General features: G+C 44.2%; 1 protein-coding gene across 1 annotated transcript; it reads left to right on the plus strand.

The window, feature by feature from the left end:
• serhl (serine hydrolase like) lies at positions 1 to 24,114 on the plus strand. Its single transcript, XM_080523705.1, has 14 exons — positions 1 to 21; positions 146 to 222; positions 401 to 544; positions 1,137 to 1,250; positions 1,590 to 1,631; positions 4,241 to 4,260; positions 4,584 to 4,658; positions 4,861 to 4,967; positions 21,370 to 21,449; positions 21,668 to 21,702; positions 21,821 to 21,897; positions 22,100 to 22,187; positions 22,646 to 22,777; positions 23,566 to 24,114. Exons 2-14 carry the CDS (start codon positions 162 to 164, stop codon positions 23,569 to 23,571), a joined length of 981 nt encoding a protein of 326 aa, XP_080379831.1. The 5' UTR covers positions 1 to 21; positions 146 to 161; the 3' UTR covers positions 23,572 to 24,114.
• Positions 24,115 to 27,099: the final 2,985 nt, after the last annotated feature.

Genomic DNA, 27,099 nt, shown 5'->3' on the forward strand with positions numbered 1-27,099 from the left:
AGCGACAGACAGGTTTCAAAGGTTAGAGACAACTCGTGCATTACGTTTTTCAAAAATACTAGTATATAGTTTCAGTATATATCGGCATTGTGGTCTTATATAATGTATAACAATAATAATATGTTTCACCAACTTTCCAATTTAGCAAATGGTCTTTCAGAATGATACAAACTCTGAAAGGTGTCAGACACATTATGACTTCTGCTACAATGAAACAAGCAGGTGAGATGTAATAATATCACAGCTATATTATTGGTGTGTGTGTGTGTGTGTGTGTGTGTGTGTGTGTGTGTGTGTGTGTGTGCGTGTGCGTGTGCGTGTTTTGTTTACTGAGATTGTTGTAGGCAGCATTATTTGTGTAATTGCACCTGTATCATATTAATGTAATGTCGCACTCCAGTTTCAGAGTTCAACATGCCAGTGCCATGGGGAGAAATTAGAGGCAAGGTGTGGGGTCCTGATCATGGCCGTCCTGTACTGTGCCTGCATGGTTGGGCAGACAACTGTGGCACTTTCAACACTCTCATCCCACTGCTACCAAAAGGTATGATGCTCGCTTATACAATACTTACTCATTTGAGCCTGAAAGGACATTCTTGGATCTAGATCTCTAAACATGGAGAGCTACTGAGTATACAGCAGGGGAGGCAGGTGGAGGTAGAAACCGGAGGACAGGCTCATTGTAATGCATGGAATGGAATGAGGAATGGCATTCCATGAATCCTCATTCCATTCCCATGCTTTACAATAGTCCGTCCTCCGATTCCACTGGTGTGCAGGCTTGTGTTCTAGCCCAGGACTAACACTACCGCTTCAAATAATCAACCAATCGTAGTCCATGCTGGAACCCTGTTAGTTAGTGCAGGGCTGGAACAAAAGCCTGCACACTCTAGCTCTCCAGTTTTAGAGATGGAACCTGTGTAGTAGTGTATGAGTGGAGGCTGGTGGAGGTAGAAATCGGAGGACGGGTCGGGTTCATGGTAATGCATGCAATAGAACAAGGAATAATTCCATTCCATACATTACCATTAGCCCGTCCTCCGATTTCTACCTCCACCAACCTCCACTGTAGTGTACAGTATGTCAGTTCGGCTCTTACCCCGACCCCTCCCTCTTCCACACACTCACGTCCACAGAGTACCGGTATGTTGCCATGGATATGGCTGGCCACGGCCTCTCCTCCCACCGTCCCCCGGGGGTCTTCTACACCTTCCCCGCCTATGTGGCCGACGTCCGGAGAGTCGTTGAAGGTACATAACACTGATGAATTGTTGGACGCATTAGACACAGGGGTAGCGGTGGCCTAGGGGGATAGTGAGTTGTGACCAGAAGGTCGTGAGTTCAAATCCCACCTGGGGAACACCACCACCAGTAGTGTGCTCTTGAGTAAGGCACTTAGCTCTAGAGTGGAGATTACAGAGAGGATACTAAATATACTGGATAAATATTGGATAAAAGCTTCTGCTAAATGGTAAAAATGTAAACACAGCACACTATGTGGGATTGCTCATGCCTCCTTTCCTAGGTCTCTCTTAAATGCGGTCTGAAGACATGTTAGGTCTGACTAATTCATGAACATGTTTGTGCAGCTCTCCAATGGAAGAGATTCTCCATCATCGGACACAGCATGGGTGAGTGGAGTCTCTGTCTCAATGAAGGTTACTTTCCTTACTCCTCTTCATCCCCTATGGGACATAAGGCTTCAATGAGCTCTCTCCATTGAATTCTGGCATGCTGCAACTCTCCACATGACAGGTTCAATGAAGGTGTTTTTGGACATATTTCTGTAAGTGTATTTTTTTTATTTTATTTTTTAAACATATTTTATTGGCATTTTGGCAGTCCTCACAAATCAATATTCACAAATATTGAATATCAAATATACAAATCACCACAGAAACACAGCCAACAACGGTCCCTCCCCCCCCCCCCACCCACCCACCCAACCCCTTGGTCTCCCAGTCACCGACCCAGCAATAGTGCATGTCATGTATGTCGTGACAATGACAACAAAAATATATGACAGTGAGCAACAATATTATCATTGCTCCTCTATAGGTGCATTGTTGCAAAATACGGACAAGACAGACAGAAATAAAACAACTACAAACAGATTAATACATTGATGAGAAAAAGAAAAGAAAAAGAAAAAGAAAAAGAAAATAATGAAAAGAAAGAAAAGAGATAGAAGCAAGGGGAAGTATTACTTTAGGGTCTTATAGGTCATTGCTCTGCATAGCAACCTGGCTATTCAACAGCAAGTGTGGTTTTTTCACTGCAATGCAATATGGTAATAATCATTCTGGGGAAAGGGAGGTCAGATTCTTAACATAAGTGAGAAGGGGCCGCCAGTGACTATAAAACCTGTCTGTCGAACCCCGTATAGAGAACTTGATTTTTTCTAATTCCAAAAGAGACATTGTATCGCGTAGCCATGAAGTTGGTGATGGGGGTGGCGTGCTCTTCCATAGTAGAAGTATTCTCCGACGGGCTATCAGAGAGGTAAATGAGATCACATTTGCTTGCTTTACTGACATTCTTTTGCCTTCTTCAGGTATACCAAATATAGCAATCTGTGGGGACGGTTCTATTACATGTCCCAGCACTTCTGAAATTACTTTGAAATAAGATTTCCAGTACTCCTCCAGCTTCGGGCACGACCAGAACATATGAGTGAGGTTACAAGGAGCCTGGGAGCACCTATCACATGTGTCTACTACATCCGGGTATATCTTGGCGAGTCTAGATTTACTGTAGTGTGCTCTATGAACTATTTTGAATTGTATTAGTTGGAATTTTGCACAGGATGAACAAGATTTTATTTCCCTCAATGCCTCAGTCCACTGGTCATCAGATATGGTAATGCCAAGTTCTGATTCCCATTCTGTCTTAATCCTCATCAGAGCCAGGGGTGTATCCGGGGCTAGGAGGTCATATAAGAGTGAAATGTGTTGCCGTGTCATTTTTGCCACAGGTGAGAGTTTGTCAATTCCCGAAGAGGGAGGAGCATCCGGAAATGAGGATGTATTTGACTTAACGAAGTGCCGAATTTGAAAGTACCTGAATAGGTCCGATTGCTGTAGGTTGAAGGCAGTACACAGCTGAGCGAAGCTGGAGAATATGCCATCCTTGTAGAGGTTGCCGATCGTGCTAAGGCCTTGTCTGTCCCAAAGAGAGAATCCGCCATCGATCCTAGCAGGTTTGAACAGCTCATTATTGCATATTGGGGTATTAAGGGGAAGCGTATTCCAGCCAAGGTGCTGTTTGATTTGTTGCCAGATCCTCAAAGTAGATATGACTATCGGATTATTTGTATGTTGCTTGGGCTTCAGTCTTTTGGCATGGCATACCAAAGCTTTTAGGGAGGAAGAATAGCATGAATGTGATTCCATTTGGCACCACTGAGTTTCAGGATAGAAGGCCCAGTGTATAATTTTGTGCATATTGGCTGCCCAATAGTAACATTGCAAATTTGGTAAACCCAACCCGCCCTCCGATCTGCTCCTCTGTAATAAGGGTTTTTGAAGCCTTGGAGTTTTATTGCCCCATATAAAGGATGACAATACACCATCAATGTTACGGAAGAAGGATTTGGGGAGGAAAAGAGGCAAACATTGAAATAGGTACAAATATCGTGGTACAATATTCATTTTGATACACTGCGTTCTCCCTACGAGTGTTAGCTGTAAGCTATTCCACTTTTGCAGATCTTCTTTGACTTTTGTTGTTAGTGCAGAGAAATTGTTTTTGAGTAGTAATGGTATACTTTGAGAGATGTTGATTCCTAAATATTTAAATGTGGTCGGGGAAAAGGTGAACGGCAGATCAGACTGTGTGATATCCCCTGCTAGCTGATTGATGGGGAAAAACTCACTTTTACCTATATTGAGTTTGTACCCAGAGAACGTACCAAAGGTTTTGAGAGTGTCTAGGATATGAGGGATGGCTCTCCTTGGGTCCGATATGTAAAGTAATAGGTCGTCTGCATACAAGGATACTTTATGTTCAACGCCCCCTCTCATAATTCCTGGGATAAGTCCATCGGCTTTTAGTGCTATGGACAAAGGCTCGATGGCTATGGCAAAGAGGAGGGGCGACAACGGACACCCTTGGCGTGTCCCCCTTGTCAAGGGGAAGAACTTTGATCTGATATTGTTGGTGCACACGCATGTTTGTGGGGATGTGTACAGTAATTGTAAAAAGTGTATGTTTTCTGATCGTTTTCCTCTCTGTCGTACAGGTGGCAATCTTGCAGGAATGGTAAGCATATTCTGACAGTGTAATAATAACAGTGTAACAATGTAATAAATACATAAATAATAATAATCTTTATTCTTCCTTCTTCAAGCATTATGACTGCCAATGGCCCCTAGCCCATAGCATCGATTACTTTTTTCTTGCTATGATTAATGGATAGATGATTCACTTTCACAATTGATTTGCATAAAGGGGTCTGCTAAATGCCCCCCAAAAACCTATATAAACTGTGTAATTTGTTACAGTATATCTTTGCAGTTTGAGATCTCCAGGGACTGTTAGGGAAGGGTTTCACTTTGTTCTGTTGTTGTGTGTTTATAATACAGTTCAGCGCCATGTACCCAGAGATGGTGGACACAGTTGTTCTACTGGACTCCTATGGATTCTTACCCACAGACCCGGTACTGAAACACTCCTAAAAACATCATTCATAATACTCTCAACGTGAATGAACGAGTTATTTTCTCTTTCCTGTGCACGTTAAAACCCATAGTAATTTCCAGCTGCCAGATTCAGCACCTTGAAGCTAGTATTGTTGATGTATTAACAACAATTCTGTGACACAATTATAATCTCTCTCTTTCTTTGTTGTTTTTCCTGTAGAAAGAATTCCCAAGAATCATTAGACAGGGGGTGGATGAAATGATCGAGTTTGAGAAAAAAAAAGATAGGAAAGAGAGGGTTTACACCTACGAGAAAGCAGTGGAGAGGTAACATTATTCTATCCCGTTTTTCTTTCTTTTTACCCTTATCTTAACGTTGTACAACCTTTATTTAACCAGTTAACCAGAATCAGTTATAAGGACGCATTTGTATTGACCAGTGTGTCCAATGTGTCATTGTATTCTGTTAGACTGCCCAGTCATCGTCTGATCAACCGCGATGGTGACGTTAGTGTGTTTACCACCCTCTATGGTGACGTTAGTGTGTTTACCACCCTCTATGGTGACTTAAGTGTGTTTACCACTCTCTATGGTGACTTAAGTGTGTTTACCACCCTCTATGGTGACTTAAGTGTGTTTACCACTCTCTATGGTGACTTAAGTGTGTTTACCACTCTCTATGGTGACTTAAGTGTGTTTACCACCCTCTATGGTGACGTTAGTGTGTTTACCACTCTCTATGGTGACGTTAGTGTGTTTACCACCCTTTATGGTGACGTTAGTGTGTTTACCACTCTCTATGGTGACGTTAGTGTGTTTACCACCCTCTATGGTGACTTAAGTGTGTTTACCACTCTCTATGGTGACTTAAGTGTGTTTACCACTCTCTATGGTGACTTAAGTGTGTTTACCACTCTCTATGGTGACTTAAGTGTGTTTACCACTCTCTATGGTGACTTAAGTGTGTTTACCACTCTCTATGGTGACTTAAGTGTGTTTACCACCCTCTATGGTGACTTAAGTGTGTTTACCACCCTCTATGGTGACTTAAGTGTGTTTATGTTATGTTATGTTATGTTAATTTCATTTATAATGCGCCCCCCATCCAACTTTTACATCGGCCCGGGGCGCAGCCCGGGTAAAGGAACAGATAAAGACAAAGACAAGGAACACAGAAAGCAATCAGACACAGACGACTTAAACGTAAAACTCAGGCATACAATTCACAACAAATAGGGAGTAGATTTAGGGAATGTCATTTTGGAAGAGGTGGGTTTTTAACTTGGCTCTAAAGGAGTCCAGAGTGGGGGCAAACTTGATGGCAGAAGGGAGCGCGTTCCACAGGGTCGGTGCTATCACCGCAAAGGCACGGTCACCCTTCCTCTTGAGGTTGGTACGTGGGACCCTCAGGCTGAGTTGGGCGTCGGACCTGAGCCTGGGTCTGGGCCTTGAGGAGGTAGACTGGTCCAGGAGGTCCTTGATGTATGGTGGGGCGAGACTGTTGAGAGCTTTAAAAACAAAGGTGCAGATTTTGAACTTCACTCTCTTCTTCACTGGGAGCCAGTGAAGGGAGATGAGGACAGGGGAGATGTGGTCCCTCATTTTGGTGCCTGACACCAGCCTGGCAGCGGCATTTTGGACTAGCTGCAGGCGGTAGATGGTCTTATCAGGAAGTCCCGCATATAGTGAGTTGCAGTAGTCGAGCCTAGATGATATTAGCATGAGGACGACCCTCCTCAGGTCGCTGGGGGTGAGGAAGGACTTGATCTTGGCTATGATGCGTAGTTGGTATAGGCATGCCTTCACGACGGAGCTCACTTGTCGGTCAAGGTTAAGCTCGGAGTCAATGATGACACCGAGGTTCTTGACATGTGGTCTGACAAGGGTGGACAGGCTTCCCATGTTGGTGCTGAGCTGAGTGATGGCGGTGGTGTTGCCGATGAGGAGGATTTCCCCCTTGCTCTCATTCAGCTGTAGGAAGCTCTGGGCCATCCACTCCTTCACATCGCGGAGGCAGTCCATCAGGCGCTTCAGATCGGCGGGGTCGTCAGTGTTGATTGACAGGTAGAGCTGGGTGTCGTCCGCATAGCAGTGGAATGAGATATTGTATAGTTGAGGGATTAGACATAGGGGGAGCATGTAGAGGGAGAACAAGATGGGACCGAGGATGGAGCCCTGAGGGACCCCACAGGTGAGGTTGGCTTGTCTGGAGGAGCAGTCTGCTATGTGGACGGCGTAGGTTCTATTGTTGAGGTAGGACTTGAACCACGACAAAGCGGTGTCGGTGATGCCAACCTCCTGCTGGAGGCGATCGAGGAGGATGGCGTGGTCTATGGTGTCAAAAGCTGCGCTGAGGTCCAGGAGGACCAGGGCAGCACATTTCCTGGAGTCTGCGATGAGGAGGAGGTCGTTCCAAACCTTTAAAAGTGCCGACTCAGTGCTATGGCCAGGTCTGAAGCCAGACTGAAACTTCTCCAGGATGTTGTTCTGTTGGAGGTAGGGCCACAGCTGGCTGAGGACAGCCTTTTCCAGGAGCTTGGACACGACTGGGAGCTTGGAAATAGGTCTGTAATTACTGGGGTTGGAGGGGTCCAGGTTAGGTTTCTTGAGGAGAGGCTGGACCACAGCTTGTTTGAGGCTGGGCGGAACAATGCCAGTGGCCAGCGAGCTATTGATTATAGAGAGGATGTGTGGCCCTATTGTGTCGAACACCTCTTTGAGAAGGGGGGTAGGGATGGGGTCCAGAGACGATGAGGCCGGCTTCAGTGCAGCGGCCATCTTGGAGAGGGCTGGTAGAGTGAAAGGACAGAAGCTGGAGAAAGTGGATGAACATCCCAGTGTGACGGCTAAGTCCTTGGTGGAGTGCGGGATGTTTTTTTCTGATGTTGGTGACTTTGTCAGAAAAAAAGGATAAAAATTCCTCGCACTTAGCCGGGGATGGATCCTGGATGACGGTAGGGGGGGGGTGAACAACGGTGTTGATTGTCCTGAATAACACTCTGGGGTTGTGTGAGTTGTTGGAGATGAGAGTGGCAAAGTACTTGGCCCTTTCAGTCTTTACCACCTTCTGATAGGTCCTCTGCTTTTCCCTCAAAATCTCGAGTGAGATGGTCAGCCTGTCCTTTTTCCACCTGCGTTCAGCCTGTCTCCACGCTCTTCTCTGAGCTCTGATGGTGTCGTTGAGCCAAGCTGAAACCCTGGGTTTGGGCTTTTTCAGGGTAAGTGGGGCTATCGAGTCGAGGATGGAGCGGCAGGAGGTGTTGAACATGGAAGTGAGTTCCTCTGGGTCAGATGGTGCCTCACCTGCCCTGATGTTTTGGGCGGCCATGAAAGCAGAGGAAAACCTTGGGGCTGTCTGGGCGTTAATGTAACGAGAGAGGCGAGCAGAGGATTGGGTAGCGGGAGGGATGGACAGAGATGAGGTGAACAGAACTGCCCTATGGTCACAGTCAGCATGGGCCAGCATGGTCTCCACGTCACTGATGGGGATGTTGACTGAGAGGACCAGATCTAATGTGTGTCCTCCACTGTGGGTGGGGCCAGAAACATGCTGAGTCAAACCAGTGTTTACCACTCTCTATGGTGACTTAAGTGTGTTTACCACTCTCTATGGTGACTTAAGTGTGTTTACCACTCTCTATGGTGACTTAAGTGTGTTTACCACTCTCTATGGTGACTTAAGTGTGTTTACCACCCTCTATGGTGACTTAAGTGTGTTTACCACTCTCTATGGTGACTTAAGTGTGTTTACCACTCTCTATGGTGACTTAAGTGTGTTTACCACTCTCTATGGTGACTTAAGTGTGTTTACCACCCTCTATGGTGACGTTAGTGTGTTTACCACCCTCTATGGTGACTTAAGTGTGTTTACCACTCTCTATGGTGACTTAAGTGTGTTTACCACTCTCTATGGTGACGTTAGTGTGTTTACCACTCTCTATGGTGACGTTAGTGTGTTTAGCACTCTCTATGGTGACTTAAGTGTGTTTACCACTCTCTATGGTGACTTAAGTGTGTTTACCACTCTCTATGGTGACGTTAGTGTGTTTACCACTCTCTATGGTGACGTTAGTGTGTTTACCACCCTCTATGGTGACTTAAGTGTGTTTACCACCCTCTATGGTGACTTAAGTGTGTTTACCACCCTCTATGGTGACGTTAGTGTGTTTACCACTCTCTATGGTGACGTTAGTGTGTTTACCACTCTCTATGGTGACTTAAGTGTGTTTACCACTCTCTATGGTGACTTAAGTGTGTTTACCACCCTCTATGGTGACTTAAGTGTGTTTACCACCCTCTATGGTGACTTAAGTGTGTTTACCACTCTCTATGGTGACTTAAGTGTGTTTACCACCCTCTATGGTGACTTAAGTGTGTTTACCACCCTCTATGGTGACGTTAGTGTGTTTACCACTCTCTATGGTGACTTAAGTGTGTTTACCACCCTCTATGGTGACTTAAGTGTGTTTACCACTCTCTATGGTGACTTAAGTGTGTTTACCACCCTCTATGGTGACGTTAGTGTGTTTACCACTCTCTATGGTGACTTAAGTGTGTTTACCACTCTCTATGGTGACTTAAGTGTGTTTACCACTCTCTATGGTGACGTTAGTGTGTTTACCACCCTCTATGGTGACGTTAGTGTGTTTACCACCCTCTATGGTGACTTAAGTGTGTTTACCACCCTCTATGGTGACTTAAGTGTGTTTACCACCCTCTATGGTGACGTTAGTGTGTTTACCACTCTCTATGGTGACGTTAGTGTGTTTACCACCCTCTATGGTGACTTAAGTGTGTTTACCACCCTCTATGGTGACTTAAGTGTGTTTACCACCCTCTATGGTGACGTTAGTGTGTTTACCACTCTCTATGGTGACGTTAGTGTGTTTACCACCCTCTATGGTGACTTAAGTGTGTTTACCACTCTCTATGGTGACTTAAGTGTGTTTACCACTCTCTATGGTGACTTAAGTGTGTTTACCACTCTCTATGGTGACGTTAGTGTGTTTACCACTCTCTATGGTGACTTAAGTGTGTTTACCACCCTCTATGGTGACTTAAGTGTGTTTACCACTCTCTATGGTGACTTAAGTGTGTTTACCACCCTCTATGGTGACTTAAGTGTGTTTACCACTCTCTATGGTGACTTAAGTGTGTTTACCACTCTCTATGGTGACGTTAGTGTGTTTACCACTCTCTATGGTGACTTAAGTGTGTTTACCACTCTCTATGGTGACTTAAGTGTGTTTACCACTCTCTATGGTGACGTTAGTGTGTTTACCACCCTCTATGTTGACGTTAGTGTGTTTACCACTCTCTATGGTGACTTAAGTGTGTTTACCACTCTCTATGGTGACTTAAGTGTGTTTACCACTCTCTATGGTGACTTAAGTGTGTTTACCACCCTCTATGGTGACTTAAGTGTGTTTACCACCCTCTATGGTGACGTTAGTGTGTTTACCACTCTCTATGGTGACTTAAGTGTGTTTACCACTCTCTATGGTGACTTAAGTGTGTTTACCACCCTCTATGGTGACTTAAGTGTGTTTACCACTCTCTATGGTGACTTAAGTGTGTTTACCACTCTCTATGGTGACTTAAGTGTGTTTACCACTCTCTATGGTGACTTAAGTGTGTTTACCACCCTCTATGGTGACTTAAGTGTGTTTACCACTCTCTATGGTGACTTAAGTGTGTTTACCACCCTCTATGGTGACTTAAGTGTGTTTACCACTCTCTATGGTGACTTAAGTGTGTTTACCACTCTCTATGGTGACTTAAGTGTGTTTACCACTCTCTATGGTGACGTTAGTGTGTTTACCACTCTCTATGGTGACTTAAGTGTGTTTACCACCCTCTATGGTGACGTTAGTGTGTTTACCACTCTCTATGGTGACGTTAGTGTGTTTACCACTCTCTATGGTGACGTTAGTGTGTTTACCACCCTCTATGGTGACTTAAGTGTGTTTACCACTCTCTATGGTGACTTAAGTGTGTTTACCACTCTCTATGGTTACTTAAGTGTGTTTACCACTCTCTATGGTGACTTAAGTGTGTTTACCACCCTCTATGGTGACGTTAGTGTGTTTACCACTCTCTATGGTGACGTTAGTGTGTTTACCACTCTCTATGGTGACGTTAGTGTGTTTACCACCCTCTATGGTGACTTAAGTGTGTTTACCACTCTCTATGGTGACGTTAGTGTGTTTACCACTCTCTATGGTGACGTTAGTGTGTTTACCACTCTCTATGGTGACGTTAGTGTGTTTACCACTCTCTATGGTGACTTAAGTGTGTTTACCACTCTCTATGGTGACGTTAGTGTGTTTACCACTCTCTATGGTGACGTTAGTGTGTTTACCACTCTCTATGGTGACGTTAGTGTGTTTACCACTCTCTATGGTGACTTAAGTGTGTTTACCACCCTCTATGGTGACTTAAGTGTGTTTACCACTCTCTATGGTGACTTAAGTGTGTTTACCACTCTCTATGGTGACGTTAGTGTGTTTACCACTCTCTATGGTGACTTAAGTGTGTTTACCACTCTCTATGGTGACTTAAGTGTGTTTACCACCCTCTATGGTGACTTAAGTGTGTTTACCACTCTCTATTGTGACTTAAGTGTGTTTACCACTCTCTATGGTGACTTGATGAATGAATGAATGAATGAATGAATGAATGAATGAATGAATGGCCTTTATTGTCATTGCTACAGTACAGGTACCAAACAACGAAATTTAGGAGGGGAAACACACTTAAGTGTGTTTACCACTCTCTATGGTGACTTAAGTGTGTTTACCACCCTCTATGGTGACGTTAGTGTGTTTACCACTCTCTATGGTGACTTAAGTGTGTTTACCACTCTCTATGGTGACGTTAGTGTGTTTACCACCCTCTATGGTGACGTTAGTGTGTTTACCACCCTCTATGGTGACGTTAGTGTGTTTACCACCCTCTATGGTGACGTTAGTGTGTTTACCACCCTCTATGGTGACGTTAGTGTGTTTACCACTCTCTATGGTGACTTAAGTGTGTTTACCACTCTCTATGGTGACTTAAGTGTGTTTACCACCCTCTATGGTGACTTAAGTGTGTTTACCACTCTCTATGGTGACTTAAGTGTGTTTACCACCCTCTATGGTGACGTTAGTGTGTTTACCACTCTCTATGGTGACTTAAGTGTGTTTACCACTCTCTATGGTGACTTAAGTGTGTTTACCACTCTCTATGGTGACTTGATGAATGAATGAATGAATGAATGAATGAATGAATGAATGAATGGACTTTATTGTCATTGCTACAGTACAGGTACCAAACAACGAAATTTAGGAGGGGAAACACACTTAAGTGTGTTTACCACTCTCTATGGTGACTTAAGTGTGTTTACCACCCTCTATGGTGACGTTAGTGTGTTTACCACTCTCTATGGTGACTTAAGTGTGTTTACCACCCTCTATGGTGACTTAAGTGTGTTTACCACTCTCTATGGTGACGTTAGTGTGTTTACCACTCTCTATGGTGACTTAAGTGTGTTTACCACCCTCTATGGTGACTTAAGTGTGTTTACCACTCTCTATGGTGACGTTATTGTGTTTACCACCCTCTATGGTGATTAAGTGTGTTTAGCACTCTCTATGGTGACTTAAGTGTGTTTACCACTCTCTATGGTGACTTAAGTGTGTTTACCACTCTCTATGGTGACGTTAGTGTGTTTACCACTCTCTATGGTGACTTAAGTGTGTTTACCACTCTCTATGGTGACGTTAGTGTGTTTACCACTCTCTATGGTGACTTAAGTGTGTTTACCACTCTCTATGGTGACTTAAGTGTGTTTACCACTCTCTATGTTGACTTAAGTGTGTTTACCACTCTCTATGGTGACTTAAGTGTGTTTACCACCCTCTATGGTGACTTAAGTGTGTTTACCACTCTCTATGGTGACGTTAGTGTGTTTACCACTCTCTATGGTGACTTAAGTGTGTTTACCACTCTCTATGGTGACTTAAGTGTGTTTACCACTCTCTATGGTGACGTTAGTGTGTTTACCACTCTCTATGGTGACGTTAGTGTGTTTACCACTCTCTATGGTGACGTTAGTGTGTTTACCACTCTCTATGGTGACTTAAGTGTGTTTACCACCCTCTATGGTGACTTAAGTGTGTTTACCACTCTCTATGGTGACTTAAGTGTGTTTACCACTCTCTATGGTGACTTAAGTGTGTTTACCACTCTCTATGGTGACGTTAGTGTGTTTACCACCCTCTATGGTGACTTAAGTGTGTTTACCACTCTCTATGGTGATGTTAGTGTGTTTACCACCCTCTATGGTGACGTTAGTGTGTTTACCACCCTCTATGGTGACTTAAGTGTGTTTACCACTCTCTATGGTGACTTAAGTGTGTTTACCACTCTCTATGGTGACTTAAGTGTGTTTACCACTCTCTATGGTGACGTTAGTGTGTTTACCATTCTCTATGGTGACTTAAGTGTGTTTACCACCCTCTATGGTGACTTAAGTGTGTTTACCACTCTCTATGGTGACTTAAGTGTGTTTACCACTCTCTATGGTGACGTTAGTGTGTTTACCACCCTCTATGGTGACGTTAGTGTGTTTACCACTCTCTATGGTGACTTAAGTGTGTTTACCACTCTCTATGGTGACGTTAGTGTGTTTACCACCCTCTATGGTGACTTAAGTGTGTTTGAATGAATGAATGAATGGACTTTATTGTCATTGCTACAGTACAGGTACCAAACAACGAAATTTAGGAGGGGTGGCTCCCCTGGTGTTAGGAAAGGAAAAAAAAAAACACTTTTAGAAAAAGAATAAAATCACAAGAAGGGAAGGAGCTGGTTTACATAAATAAAGGCTATGTACACAATCCACTGTACTATACTGCACAGATAGTCAACTAGGGTTGTCATATTGCACAATAGTATTTTTTCACGTTATTTAAAGTGTCACAGTTTGCAGGCTTGAAATGTACATGTTTGTGCCTCAGCACTACACCTGATTTTTTCAGTCCAGCAGCTGCCATACAATCCGTCCAGACTGTCCAAGGCCCAGAACTTAGGTCTTTGCTGTGTTCAGGGCCTGGACGGCCCTGTGGTAGAAGCAGTTCTTCAGTCTGTTTGTCTTAGCGGCCGGGGTCCTGTACCTCCTTTTCGAGGGCAGCCTGATAAAGTGTACGTGCCCAGGGTGGGTCGGGTCCCTGGAGATCTTGGAGGCCTTCCTGAGACAGCGTGTGTTGTACAGCTCTTCCAGAGAGGGGAGGGGGGCGCCGGTGATCTTCTGTGCTGTTCTCACGACTCTCTGTAGCGCATTTCTCTCCGCTGTTGTGCAGCTGTAGAACCAGTTGCAGATGCCGTAGGTGAGGATGCTCTCCACTGCGCCGCGGTAGAAGGCCACCAGTATCTCCTGCTTGTTGTGTTCTTTCCTGAGGCATCTCAGGGTGTATAGCCGCTGTTGTGCCCTCTTGATGGTGCCTTTTGTGTTGTCCTTCCAGGTCAGGTCATCCCGCATGTGATGTCCCAGGAATCGGAGGGTTGAGACTCTCTCCACGCTCTCTCCGTCGATGAGCAGGGGCTGGATCTCTGACTTTTTCCTCCTGAAGTCTACGATGAATTCCTGGGTCTTTGACTTGTTCAGCAGCAGGTTGTTAACCTTGCACAGCTTGCTCAGTTGCTCTACCTCATCCCTGTACGCCGCCTCGTCCCCCCCCGAGATACATCCCACCACGGTGGTGTCGTCTGCAAACTTTACGATGTAGTTGCTGGGGTGGACGAGGGTGAAGTCGTGGGTGTAGAGGTTGTAGAGAATGGGGCTTAGCACGCAGCCCTGGGGGGACCCAGTGCTGAGGCTGAGGGCTGTGGAGGTGTGGGGGCCCACCCGCACCCTCTGGGGGCGGTCGGTCAGGAAGTCCTTGATCCACGCACATATAGAGTGTGATAGACCCAGGTCTAGTAGTTTGGTCACTAGCCTGTCTGGAAGGATGGTGTTGAAGGCGGAGCTGAAGTCCACGAAGAGCAGTCTCGCGTAGCTGTTTCCCCTCTCCAGGTGGGATAGAGTGGCGTGGAGAGTCGTCGCGATGGCGTCCTCTGTGGACCTGTGGGCTCTGTAGGCGAACTGGTATGGATCCAGGTTGGGCGGGAGGCGTGTGAGTATGTGGGCCCGGACTAGTTTCTCGAAGCACTTCATGATGATTGGTGTGAGTGCCACCGGGCGGTAGTCGTTTAGGCAGCTCACCGTGCTTTTCTTCGGGACTGGGATGATAGTTGAGGTTTTCAGGCAGGGTGGGACGGTGGCCTGGGACAGGGACTGGTTAAAGATGTTGGTGAAAACCCCGGCCAGCTGGTCGGCGCAGTCTCTCAGCACCCGTCCCAGGACGCCATCCGGCCCCGAGGCTTTCCTGGGGTCCACCGCCTTCAGTACGCGTCTCACTTCATGCTCTGTGTTACCACTCTCTATGGTGACTTAAGTGTGTTTACCACTCTCTATGGTGACTTAAGTGTGTTTACCACCCTCTATGGTGACGTTAGTGTGTTTACCACTCTCTATGGTGACTTAAGTGTGTTTACCACTCTCTATGGTGACTTAAGTGTGTTTACCACCCTCTATGGTGACTTAAGTGTGTTTACCACTCTCTATGGTGATGTTAGTGTGTTTACCACTCTCTATGGTGATGTTAGTGTGTTTACCACTCTCTATGGTGACTTAAGTGTGTTTACCACTCTCTATGGTGACGTTAGTGTGTTTACCACTCTCTATGGTGACTTAAGTGTGTTTACCACTCTCTATGGTGACTTAAGTGTGTTTACCACCCTCTATGGTGACGTTAGTGTGTTTACGATGTAAAAGAGATCGCACAGAATTTTCCTCAAATAACCAACAATAATGTTGAACTTGATGAAACCAAGCCCTCTTTCAGCATTCAGCCCATCTCGGCACACAAAACCCAAGTCATAATTTCATCTCTCAAACTCTCAACAGCGAAGGATATCTATGGAATGGACACGACAATGCTGAAATCTCTGAAAGAACACCTAGTCCACCCCATTACACAAATTATCAACCAATCAATACTTGAGGAAACAGTCCCTAGTACCTGGAAAACAGCTATTGTTTCTCCCATCTTCAAGTCAGGTGACCCCCAGGATGTTGGTAACTATAGGCCAATCAGTATTTTACCCATTATCTCCAAGGTCACTGAGAAGTGGGTTACAGAGCAGCTCGTTCACTTTTTAAGCAATAGCCCATTTCCCCTTCATCCAATGCAGTTTGGCTTTAGGACCCTACACTCTACAGAAACGGCCAACTGCTACTTCCTAGAAAAGGTCAAAGGTATGGTTGATAGAGGAGGTGTTGTAGGTGCTGTGTTTTTAGATCTCCGCAAAGCCTTCGACACAGTCAATCACCAGGTCCTTATCACCAAGCTGTCTGCCTTTAACTTCTTGCCATCAGCCCTTAAATGGTTGGACTCATATCTCAGTGACAGAAATCAGCTAGTCCAGATAAACAATCAGCGCTCACCTACCATCATGTCTTGCACCGGGGTACCACAAGGCTCCATACTTGGCCCACTCTTGTTTAGCCTATATATCAACGACCTACCATCTGTCTGCCCAGAAGTGCATGTACAAATGTATGCTGATGACACTGTTTTGTATGTGCATGACAAGAACAAACACCTGGCAGCTGCCAAACTTAGCTCTGCTATGGAAAAGGTCACCAAATGGCTCAACAGCTCTTGCCTCCAGCTCAACGTTAATAAAACTGTAGGAATGTTCTTCTCCAAACAACACAATATGACCACGGCAAACATAACCATTTCAGGGCAAAACATTAGTATAGTTCCGTCGTTCAAATATTTAGGGATCATCATTGATTCAAACCTGACTTTCAAAGAGCACATCAAGAAAGTGTCTGGTAGGGTGAAGTTTGGCCTGGCAAACTTCAGGTACATCAGAAGCTCACTGACCATGAGTGCTGCCAGACTATACATGGACGCATCAATTATGTCGCACCTCACATATTGTTTGACAAGCTGGGGCCATGCATACAGCACTTCCCTAAAGCCATTAGCCACCCTATACAAGCGGACCCTTAAGGTCATGGACCAGAAGCCAAACAGCACACACTACTGTACCATCCTAGACAAATGTAAATACCTTAGCTGGGAAGACACCATCAAATACAAAAACATCTGTCTCATCCATAAAATTCTGCATAACAAAGCTCCTCCCCCGCTTAACTCTTTCATAAACCAGCGTGACCACAGCTTACGGCCCACCAGAAGCACCTCTCGTGGCGACCTTATAGTTCCATTCAGGAAAAGCACCTTCAGTAAGCAATCCTTCTCAGTGATAGCAATAGAAAACTGGAACTCACTACCCAACCAACTCAAAGACATACATACTTACTCCACCTTCACAACACACATGAAAGCCTGGCTGACACAGAACTATACTTGTCCTCATTAATCCCTCTCTGTGCTGCCTCCCCATAATGCCTTTTTTTTGTATGTTTTGTTTTGTTTAATGTTTAACTGTTTAACTGTTTGTAAGTGCTTAATGTTGTGTGGCCTGTAATTGTCCTGTGGCTTCTATGTGCTTGAAATGTCGCTGCCCCCATAAGTGTGTATGTGGTGTCTGTTGTAGCCCCTTCAATCACCTCAGCTTGCTTACGTGTGTTTTTTGTCAAGTGTGATGTTGGGGTACCTTGTCTCAGCCACGTGTTCTTAGAATTTTTAAATGTTTTATTTTAACTAATGACGTTACTTTTCAGGACGCCATGTTGCAACTGGCCGGGGACTTCAGCTGAAAATTAGCCGACTAGGCTAACGCTGCCTTTTTTACTATATTTTATATGGTTCATGTATTAGGATTGTCCTCGATATAATAAACTAATAAACTAAACTAAACTAAACTAAACCACTCTCTATGGTGACTTAAGTGTGTTTACCACTCTCTATGGTGACGTTATTGTGTTTACCACCCTCTATGGTGATTAAGTGTGTTTACCACTCTCTATGGTGACTTAAGTGTGTTTACCACTCTCTATGGTGACGTTAGTGTGTTTACCACCCTCTATGGTGACGTTAGTGTGTTTACCACTCTCTATGGTGACTTAAGTGTGTTTACCACCCTCTATGGTGACGTTAGTGTGTTTACCACTCTCTATGGTGACGTTAGTGTGTTTACCACTCTCTATGGTGACTTAAGTGTGTTTACCACTCTCTATGGTGACTTAAGTGTGTTTACCACTCTCTATGGTGACTTAAGTGTGTTTACCACTCTCTATGGTGACTTAAGTGTGTTTACCACCCTCTATGGTGACGTTAGTGTGTTTACCACCCTCTATGGTGACTTAAGTGTGTTTACCACTCTCTATGGTGACTTAAGTGTGTTTACCACTCTCTATGGTGACTTAAGTGTGTTTACCACTCTCTATGGTGACTTAAGTGTGTTTACCACCCTCTATGGTGACTTAAGTGTGTTTACCACTCTCTATGGTGACTTAAGTGTGTTTACCACTCTCTATGGTGACTTAAGTGTGTTTACCACCCTCTATGGTGACGTTAGTGTGTTTACCACTCTCTATGGTGACTTAAGTGTGTTTACCACTCTCTATGGTGACTTAAGTGTGTTTACCACTCTCTATGGTGACTTAAGTGTGTTTACCACCCTCTATGGTGACGTTAGTGTGTTTACCACTCTCTATGGTGACTTAAGTGTGTTTACCACTCTCTATGGTGACTTAAGTGTGTTTACCACTCTCTATGGTGACTTAAGTGTGTTTACCACCCTCTATGGTGACGTTAGTGTGTTTACCACTCTCTATGGTGACTTAAGTGTGTTTACCACCCTCTATGGTGACTTAAGTGTGTTTACCACTCTCTATGGTGACTTAAGTGTGTTTACCACTCTCTATGGTGACTTAAGTGTGTTTACCACCCTCTATGGTGACTTAAGTGTGTTTACCACTCTCTATGGTGACTTAAGTGTGTTTACCACCCTCTATGGTGACTTAAGTGTGTTTACCACTCTCTATGGTGACGTTAGTGTGTTTACCACTCTCTATGGTGACTTAAGTGTGTTTACCACCCTCTATGGTGACGTTAGTGTGTTTACCACTCTCTATGGTGACTTAAGTGTGTTTACCACCCTCTATGGTGACGTTAGTGTGTTTACCACCCTCTATGGTGACGTTAGTGTGTTTACCACCCTCTATGGTGACTTAAGTGTGTTTACCACCCTCTATGGTGACGTTAGTGTGTTTACCACTCTCTATGGTGACGTTAGTGTGTTTACCACCCTCTATGGTGACGTTAGTGTGTTTACCACCCTCTATGGTGACTTAAGTGTGTTTACCACTCTCTATGGTGACTTAAGTGTGTTTACCACTCTCTATGGTGACTTAAGTGTGTTTACCACCCTCTATGGTGACTTAAGTGTGTTTACCACTCTCTATGGTGATGTTAGTGTGTTTACCACTCTCTATGGTGACTTAAGTGTGTTTACCACCCTCTATGGTGACGTTAGTGTGTTTACCACTCTCTATGGTGACTTAAGTGTGTTTACCACTCTCTATGGTGACTTAAGTGTGTTTACCACCCTCTATGGTGACGTTAGTGTGTTTACCACTCTCTATGGTGACTTAAGTGTGTTTACCACTCTCTATGGTGACTTAAGTGTGTTTACCACCCTCTATGGTGACTTAAGTGTGTTTACCACTCTCTATGGTGATGTTAGTGTGTTTACCACTCTCTATGGTGATGTTAGTGTGTTTACCACTCTCTATGGTGACTTAAGTGTGTTTACCACCCTCTATGGTGACGTTAGTGTGTTTACCACCCTCTATGGTGACTTAAGTGTGTTTACCACTCTCTATGGTGATGTTAGTGTGTTTACCACTCTCTATGGTGACTTAAGTGTGTTTACCACTCTCTATGGTGACTTAAGTGTGTTTACCACTCTCTATGGTGACGTTAGTGTGTTTACCACTCTCTATGGTGACTTAAGTGTGTTTACCACTCTCTATGGTGACGTTAGTGTGTTTACCACTCTCTATGGTGATGTTAGTGTGTTTACCACCCTCTATGGTGACTTAAGTGTGTTTACCACCCTCTATGGTGACTTAAGTGTGTTTACCACTCTCTATGGTGACTTAAGTGTGTTTACCACTCTCTATGGTGACTTAAGTGTGTTTACCACCCTCTATGGTGACTTAAGTGTGTTTACCATTCTCTATGGTGACTTAAGTGTGTTTACCACTCTCTATGGTGACTTAAGTGTGTTTACCACCCTCTATGGTGACTTAAGTGTGTTTACCACTCTCTATGGTGACTTAAGTGTGTTTACCACTCTCTATGGTGACTTAAGTGTGTTTACCACTCTCTATGGTGACTTAAGTGTGTTTACCACTCTCTATGGTGATGTTAGTGTGTTTACCACTCTCTATGGTGATGTTAGTGTGTTTACCACTCTCTATGGTGACTTAAGTGTGTTTACCACCCTCTATGGTGACGTTAGTGTGTTTACCACCCTCTATGGTGACTTAAGTGTGTTTACCACTCTCTATGGTGACTTAAGTGTGTTTACCACTCTCTATGGTGACTTAAGTGTGTTTACCACTCTCTATGGTGACTTAAGTGTGTTTACCACCCTCTATGGTGACTTAAGTGTGTTTACCATTCTCTATGGTGACTTAAGTGTGTTTACCACTCTCTATGGTGACTTAAGTGTGTTTACCACCCTCTATGGTGACGTTAGTGTGTTTACCACTCTCTATGGTGACTTAAGTGTGTTTACCATTCTCTATGGTGACTTAAGTGTGTTTACCACTCTCTATGGTGACTTAAGTGTGTTTACCACTCTCTATGGTGACTTAAGTGTGTTTACCACCCTCTATGGTGACGTTAGTGTGTTTACCACTCTCTATGGTGACGTTAGTGTGTTTACCACTCTCTATGGTGACTTAAGTGTGTTTACCACTCTCTATGGTGACGTTAGTGTGTTTACCACCCTCTATGGTGACTTAAGTGTGTTTACCACTCTCTATGGTGACTTAAGTGTGTTTACCACCCTCTATGGTGACGTTAGTGTGTTTACCACTCTCTATGGTGACGTTAGTGTGTTTACCACCCTCTATGGTGACTTAAGTGTGTTTACCACTCTCTATGGTGACGTTAGTGGGTTTACCACTCTCTATGGTGACGTTAGTGTGTTTACCACCCTCTATGGTGACGTAAGTGTGTTTACCACTCTCTATGGTGACTTAAGTGTGTTTACCACCCTCTATGGTGACTTAAGTGTGTTTACCACTCTCTATGGTGACTTAAGTGTGTTTACCACTCTCTATGGTGACTTAAGTGTGTTTACCACTCTCTATGGTGACTTAAGTGTGTTTACCACCCTCTATGGTGACGTTAGTGTGTTTACCACTCTCTATGGTGACTTAAGTGTGTTTACCACTCTCTATGGTGACGTTAGTGTGTTTACCACTCTCTATGGTGACTTAAGTGTGTTTACCACTCTCTATGGTGACGTTAGTGTGTTTACCACTCTCTATGGTGACTTAAGTGTGTTTACCACTCTCTATGGTGACTTAAGTGTGTTTACCACTCTCTATGGTGACTTAAGTGTGTTTACCATTCTCTATGGTGACGTTATTATGTTTATCAATCTATGGTGTGTTTAACACTCTCTATGGTACGTTTATCTCCTTTAGGCTGTTATCTGCAAATCCTTCCCTCTCAGAGCAATCTGTGCGTGCTCTTCTAGAACGAGGGCTTGCAGAAGTGGAAGGGGGTAAAACTTATTTTTAACTTTCTGTCCTTTCATTGTCTCAAATTTTTTTCCTCTTCTCCTGTCTCCTGTTTTTACATTTTGTTTCTGTCTCTTTGATGTTGTTATCTTCATTCTTCTCATAGTATTCCGGTAATGCTTAGTGAGTAGTTATCCTCATGATCTTTGGTTGTTTTTGTGTCGGTATACACAGTATTAAACACTTTGATGTTCTTTCATAGGTGTTGCATTTACCCGAGACTTTCGAATCAATCTAGTAAGTCTCTCCCTCTCTCTCTTTAGCTTTGTGAGCAAGTGCTAATAGTCTTTATGTATTATTTTGTTGATCACTGTGGGCAATAATTCTCTACTGCTACTGCTTGCATCTGTTTCAGAAAAACATTGTGCGCATCAGTCTTGAACAGAGTCTAGAGTTCCAGAACATGATACAGGCCCGTGTTCTAGTAGTTCTGTAAGTCACATCAAATCCCATGCTACCAGGGTTGATTTCAATTCAGTCAATTCACAAAGTGATTTCAAATGAAAATGTTGACCCAAAAAGCTTCCTCGTGTTCTCTTTAATCAATCATTCAAATAAATGTCCTATTTGCTATACTCTTCCTACACTGCAGCACACTGCAGCTGTTGAAGTGTCTTTGTTTCTGCCCTTACAGAGCAGAGGAGGGGTTTGAGAAGATGTTTGCTGAGCCAGATCAGAAGAAATTCACCTCGAGGCTAATTAAAGGCTACAAAGACAGAGGAGTGAGTAGGATTCCGCTGATCCAAGTTTAAATCAGCATCACAGAGGCAGCAAGAATATACTCTATATATAGCTCCAACCCCAACGCTGACCTAAATACTGGCACTAGAATTGGTTAAATTGGCAGTTTTTTCTGAGAGGAAAGGAGTACATAATTGATTTACAGTTATATAGTGCCTATATAAAATCTACACAACCCTCCTCAAAATATTAATCTTGTATTGTCCCATATCTCGATTCCAGGCTCTGGGGAAACAGAAGATGAACATTTTTAAATTAGGTGTAGACTTCCTATAGGCAGCGTATCTGTTTTCTCTCTCAATTATTTATATCACTCAGGGGACGTGTGTTTTCTATAGAAACATCTGTACCATCTGATGTTGAGGTCGGTCTCTCTCTCTCTCTCTCTCTCTCTCTCTCTCTCTCTCTCTCTCTCTCTCTCTCTCTCTCTCTCTCTCAGGGTGTTGTCGTGTCAGTACCAGGCAGTCACCACGTCCACCTGAATACTCCTGAGAGCGTGGCTCATGTTGTCACTGACTTCATGCAAATGGAAGCTCCCTCACAGTCACTTAGTTCTGCAGAGAAAATACAGGTATCCAAGTTATAACACACACACACACACACACATGCTTTTATCATCATCATTCTGCTACACGCAACATCAGTGACAAGCAATAACAGTTCCTGTAATTATACTACTATGTAGAGTATACTGTGCCTTTAATTACACTAGTATTCATGATGTCATCCATACATTCATACACAGAACACCAGCCAGAGAATTTACTCACTTACTGCACAATTGAATTGTGAGTTCAGTGTCGTTACATCCCTATGTACAACCCATCGGCCCAAGAGCAGCATAGTTCAAGTTTCAAGTTCAAGTTTGCTTTTATTGGTCACATGTACAGTACAGTGAAATGCTTTGTTCTGTACAGCCCCCCCCCTGAGAAAGTGCTTCATACAGTACCAGTAATTAAAGATAACAAAATAAAATAAGTCATAAGTATGGTGTAACACCTACTATACACTATACAATATGCTATACACTATACAATACACGATATACAAGTACAAGGGAAATCAGTAATAAAAAGTTAAAATAAGTAATAAGTAACAAAAAATCTGTAATAAAAAGATAAATAAGTAATAAGTACACAATAAGTGTAGCGCTATACACTGTACACTGTGTGTAAAGTGTTTAAAGTGTCTGAGTGGGTGTTAAGGTGAGTGTAGTTTTAAAGTGAGTGTGTGCATGTGGATGCCTAGTGAGTGTAGGTGGATGGTTTGGTTTTTACTTAGAGTCATTGAGAGTCATTGAGCATCCTGATGGCCTGGGGATAGTGAACTCCACTCAGAGCCTTTTTTATTTTACTCCAGGCGTAGCCGGTGTTTTTGTGTTCGGCTTCGGTGTCCTGTCTCCAGGTGTTCTCTGGGCATGCTGCCCTTCTAGAGGATTCTACAGGAGTAAACAAATGGTGCGTTCACATACTTGAAAAAACCCTGGTATTGATGTTGTATTGTACTGTACCTTTGAATTGTAGTCTAATGTACTTGACTTACGTTACTCTAATCCATTGCTGTATGTCCTTTCTTGGTAACACTTAAGGTCAGTTATTATATTAGCAGTTTATTATAAACCACTTACAAACATGAATTTACCTGATTGCAAGCACCCTATTTGGCAAGTGCCAAGTGAATATCGAACAATAAACTAATGAGTTATATTTGTTTATAAGTGATTTATAAACCCTTTACAAATGTGATCTTAATGTGAAGTGCTACCCATTTCTTTTTAGTTGTATTCTTTAATTGTGTATTCTAATTGTTGTATTCTTTAATTCTTTAATTGTGATTATTACTTTGATGTAATGTCCAGCCACGAACTGGTAACGGCATTTTGTATTTCAAAACAGTGCCTTGCTACAGGTCAGAACTAATTTAAATATGTTAATAAATGATCAATTGTGAACAGAATGTGTCTCGTGTTTGTGTTAGCCATTCAAACCCACAGGCCCAATTGGGAATAAGTGGGTAATTCTGTCTGCTTGTCAGTGTTAATTCAGTTCCCTGTCTCAGTTACAGTACACCAAGAGGGGAAAAAAAATGTGTCCTTTCGTAGAGGAGAGCTTCCATACAAGGGAGGTTCTATTGCTCCAGCCTGAGTCAATTCCACTTCATTTAACACGGATGTGAATAAAGGCAGACAGAAATATGGCCCTCTCTCGCTCAGTGTCAGACATACACTATGTTGACGGCCTCCGTGTTAAATGAAGTGGAATTGATTTCACGCAGTGCCTTCACGCCGGAGGATGAGCAGAGACATCTGAAGAGCTTGCCCCCCCCCCCAGAATAGAAGAAACAGGATTACTGTTATGTAACTCCCCCCCCCCCCCCCCCACCACCACCACCACTATCACCACCACCTCCCTCTCCCTCCATCCTCACACCATCACGAGGGCCTGTTGTCATAGCAACGCCCCCCCCTCCCCAAATGTGATGTCAGAACCCCAGATCAGTAGGAGCCCGCATGCATGCAGCTCCAGCAGCCGCTCATCGTCGTCAGGGAGATGATGACACCTGCTATGCCGTAAACCTCATCTGGAGCTGCCCAGAGGCGTGGTGGAGTTAGATGTAGGAATTATCTAGGAATCAACATTATCTAGGAATCCATCACCCTTCGTCACATTACTTGCAACTAGACAACATCCAGAAGACGGCACACATTGTGCAACACAGACTTACAGCCAGGTATGTACCGAGGATGAGGATAGGAGGGGGTGTGTGTGAGTCTTTTATTCAACGGTTGCTGGGTTATTATCATCATGACTGTGTGTGGAATTATGCTGTTGCTGATGTGCGGTGTGTCCGTGAATGAACATGGTTTGATTTATTTGAGAAGGAGATTAATGCGATATTGAATTGATGATGGTCTGCCCTTATGGACTAGATTGGAGTACAGTACCTTGTACTACTCCGAGTGCTTAGCTTCATATACTGTATACAGTTAACATGTATGCTGCAGACGCTTGCATAACTTTTGCTATTGATGCCCCCCTCTGCTCCTATCAACTCCATTCCCATTCACCCCCACCCCTCCTGCCTACCCCCCCACCACTCCTCCTCCCTACCCCTCCCCTCCACCCCCCTCTGCCCCTATCATCTCCATCCCCATTCACCCCCAACCCCTCCTGCCTACCCCCCCACCACTCCTCCTCCCTACCCCTCCCCTCCACCCCCCTCTGCCCCTATCAACTCCATCCCCTTTCACCCCCAACCCCTCCTCCTGCCTACCCTTCCCCTCCACCCCCCTTCACCCCTACCACTCCTCCTGCCTACCCCCCCACCACCACTCCACCTGCCTACCCCTCGCCCCCACCCCCCTCTGCCCCTATCAACCCCATCCCCATTCACCCCCACCCCTCCTCCTGCCTACCCTTCCCCTCCACCCCCCTTCACCCCTACCACTCCTCCTCCCTATCCCTCCTCTCCACTCCCCTCTGCCCCTATCAACTCCATCCCCATTCACCCCCACCCCTCCTCCTGCCCACCCCCCCCCCTCACACAGCAGCATGTCCTGGATGTTCTTAGACTGGTTCGTCCCCGTCTACTTGCTGGTGTCGGTCCTGGTGCTGGCCGGCTTCGGAGCCTGTCTGTACTGCCTGGAGCCTGGTCTCCAGGATGCCCACAAGTGGAGCAATAAGACTGTGAAACACCACCCGCTGGTGGCTAGCGTGAACTGCAGCAGAGATGACGATAGCAATGCCCTGATATGACCGAGACCACAGCGGGGAGGGAGGAACTGGACGGCCATCTGTCCTGGGACTGCTGGGGCACGTGTAGGTTGACAGCCAACTGCCACCGGAGGGGCTGGAGACATAAAGGCGATGGAGACTGGACACAGAGATGACTTTGGGAGGAGAAGTGACTAGAATGTCGCCCTTGAATTTGTGTCATAATGTTTGTGAGGGGACAGGCACCGAAAATTGGGTTGTGTACCGCAAACAAAGTAATTGTTCCTGTTTTATAGTGTGTGCCATTTCATAATTGTGCCAATTTCTGTATATGTTTTTTTTTTTTGGCCTGACAATCAGTTTATTTGTTTTAATAGGAATGGTTTAAGTGCAGTATGTGAGTATATATATTAAAACCGTTTGGCAATAACAAACCATCAATAAGGCAGCTGCTATAAACATGTATTTTGTCTGGAAGTATTAGGGTTTTTATTGATGCCAAATTTGAATTATGACTTGATAATATTGTAATAATATATAATATTGTATGTGCCAAATGCAGGTTATCAGCTTGGTCAAGATGCCAGAATTGTCTGTGATAGACTTTAGGATTAACAAAAAGTGTGAATATTCTGTTTATTTTGTTCTCCATACAAAATTCATACAGAATACATTCATACAATAATCAAATAAACCATTTTATCATTGCTCCAGAGCTGTTTGAAATATGTTTGTTGTTCATCGATTCCTTGCCTTGGTAAATGTTTTTAAGAGAAACCTCTTACTACTACTATATCAATCAAATATAATTCAGACATTATCCACTAAGAAGCATTTCTGTCGACACAGACACACACAGACACATTTGGTGTTTCCCATGCAGGCACAATAGGAGAAGATGGGAGTGGGTGAGGGAAACAGTGCGGCTATAGAGGACAGGAATGGAGAGAATGTCACTTTCATACCCACCGCTTCCTACTGACCCTCACCCTGTCTCGTTTTCCATTTCGTTTTTTCTCACACTCACTTCATACCAACAGTGGGGATAAGAGGACAACCGAGGGAATATTGGATACACTCAGGTCAGTTCTCTCATCTTGTGACATTGTTTGCTGTTTAAGATTTAAGGTTGATGATGCCTAAAGACTTCTGTAATGCAGCTGCTCACTGTAGTTCTATT

Source organism: Nansenia antarctica, assembly GCF_963989245.1.
Source record: "Nansenia antarctica genome assembly, chromosome: 2".
In the NCBI taxonomy this organism is placed as follows: domain Eukaryota; kingdom Metazoa; phylum Chordata; class Actinopteri; order Argentiniformes; family Microstomatidae; genus Nansenia; species Nansenia antarctica.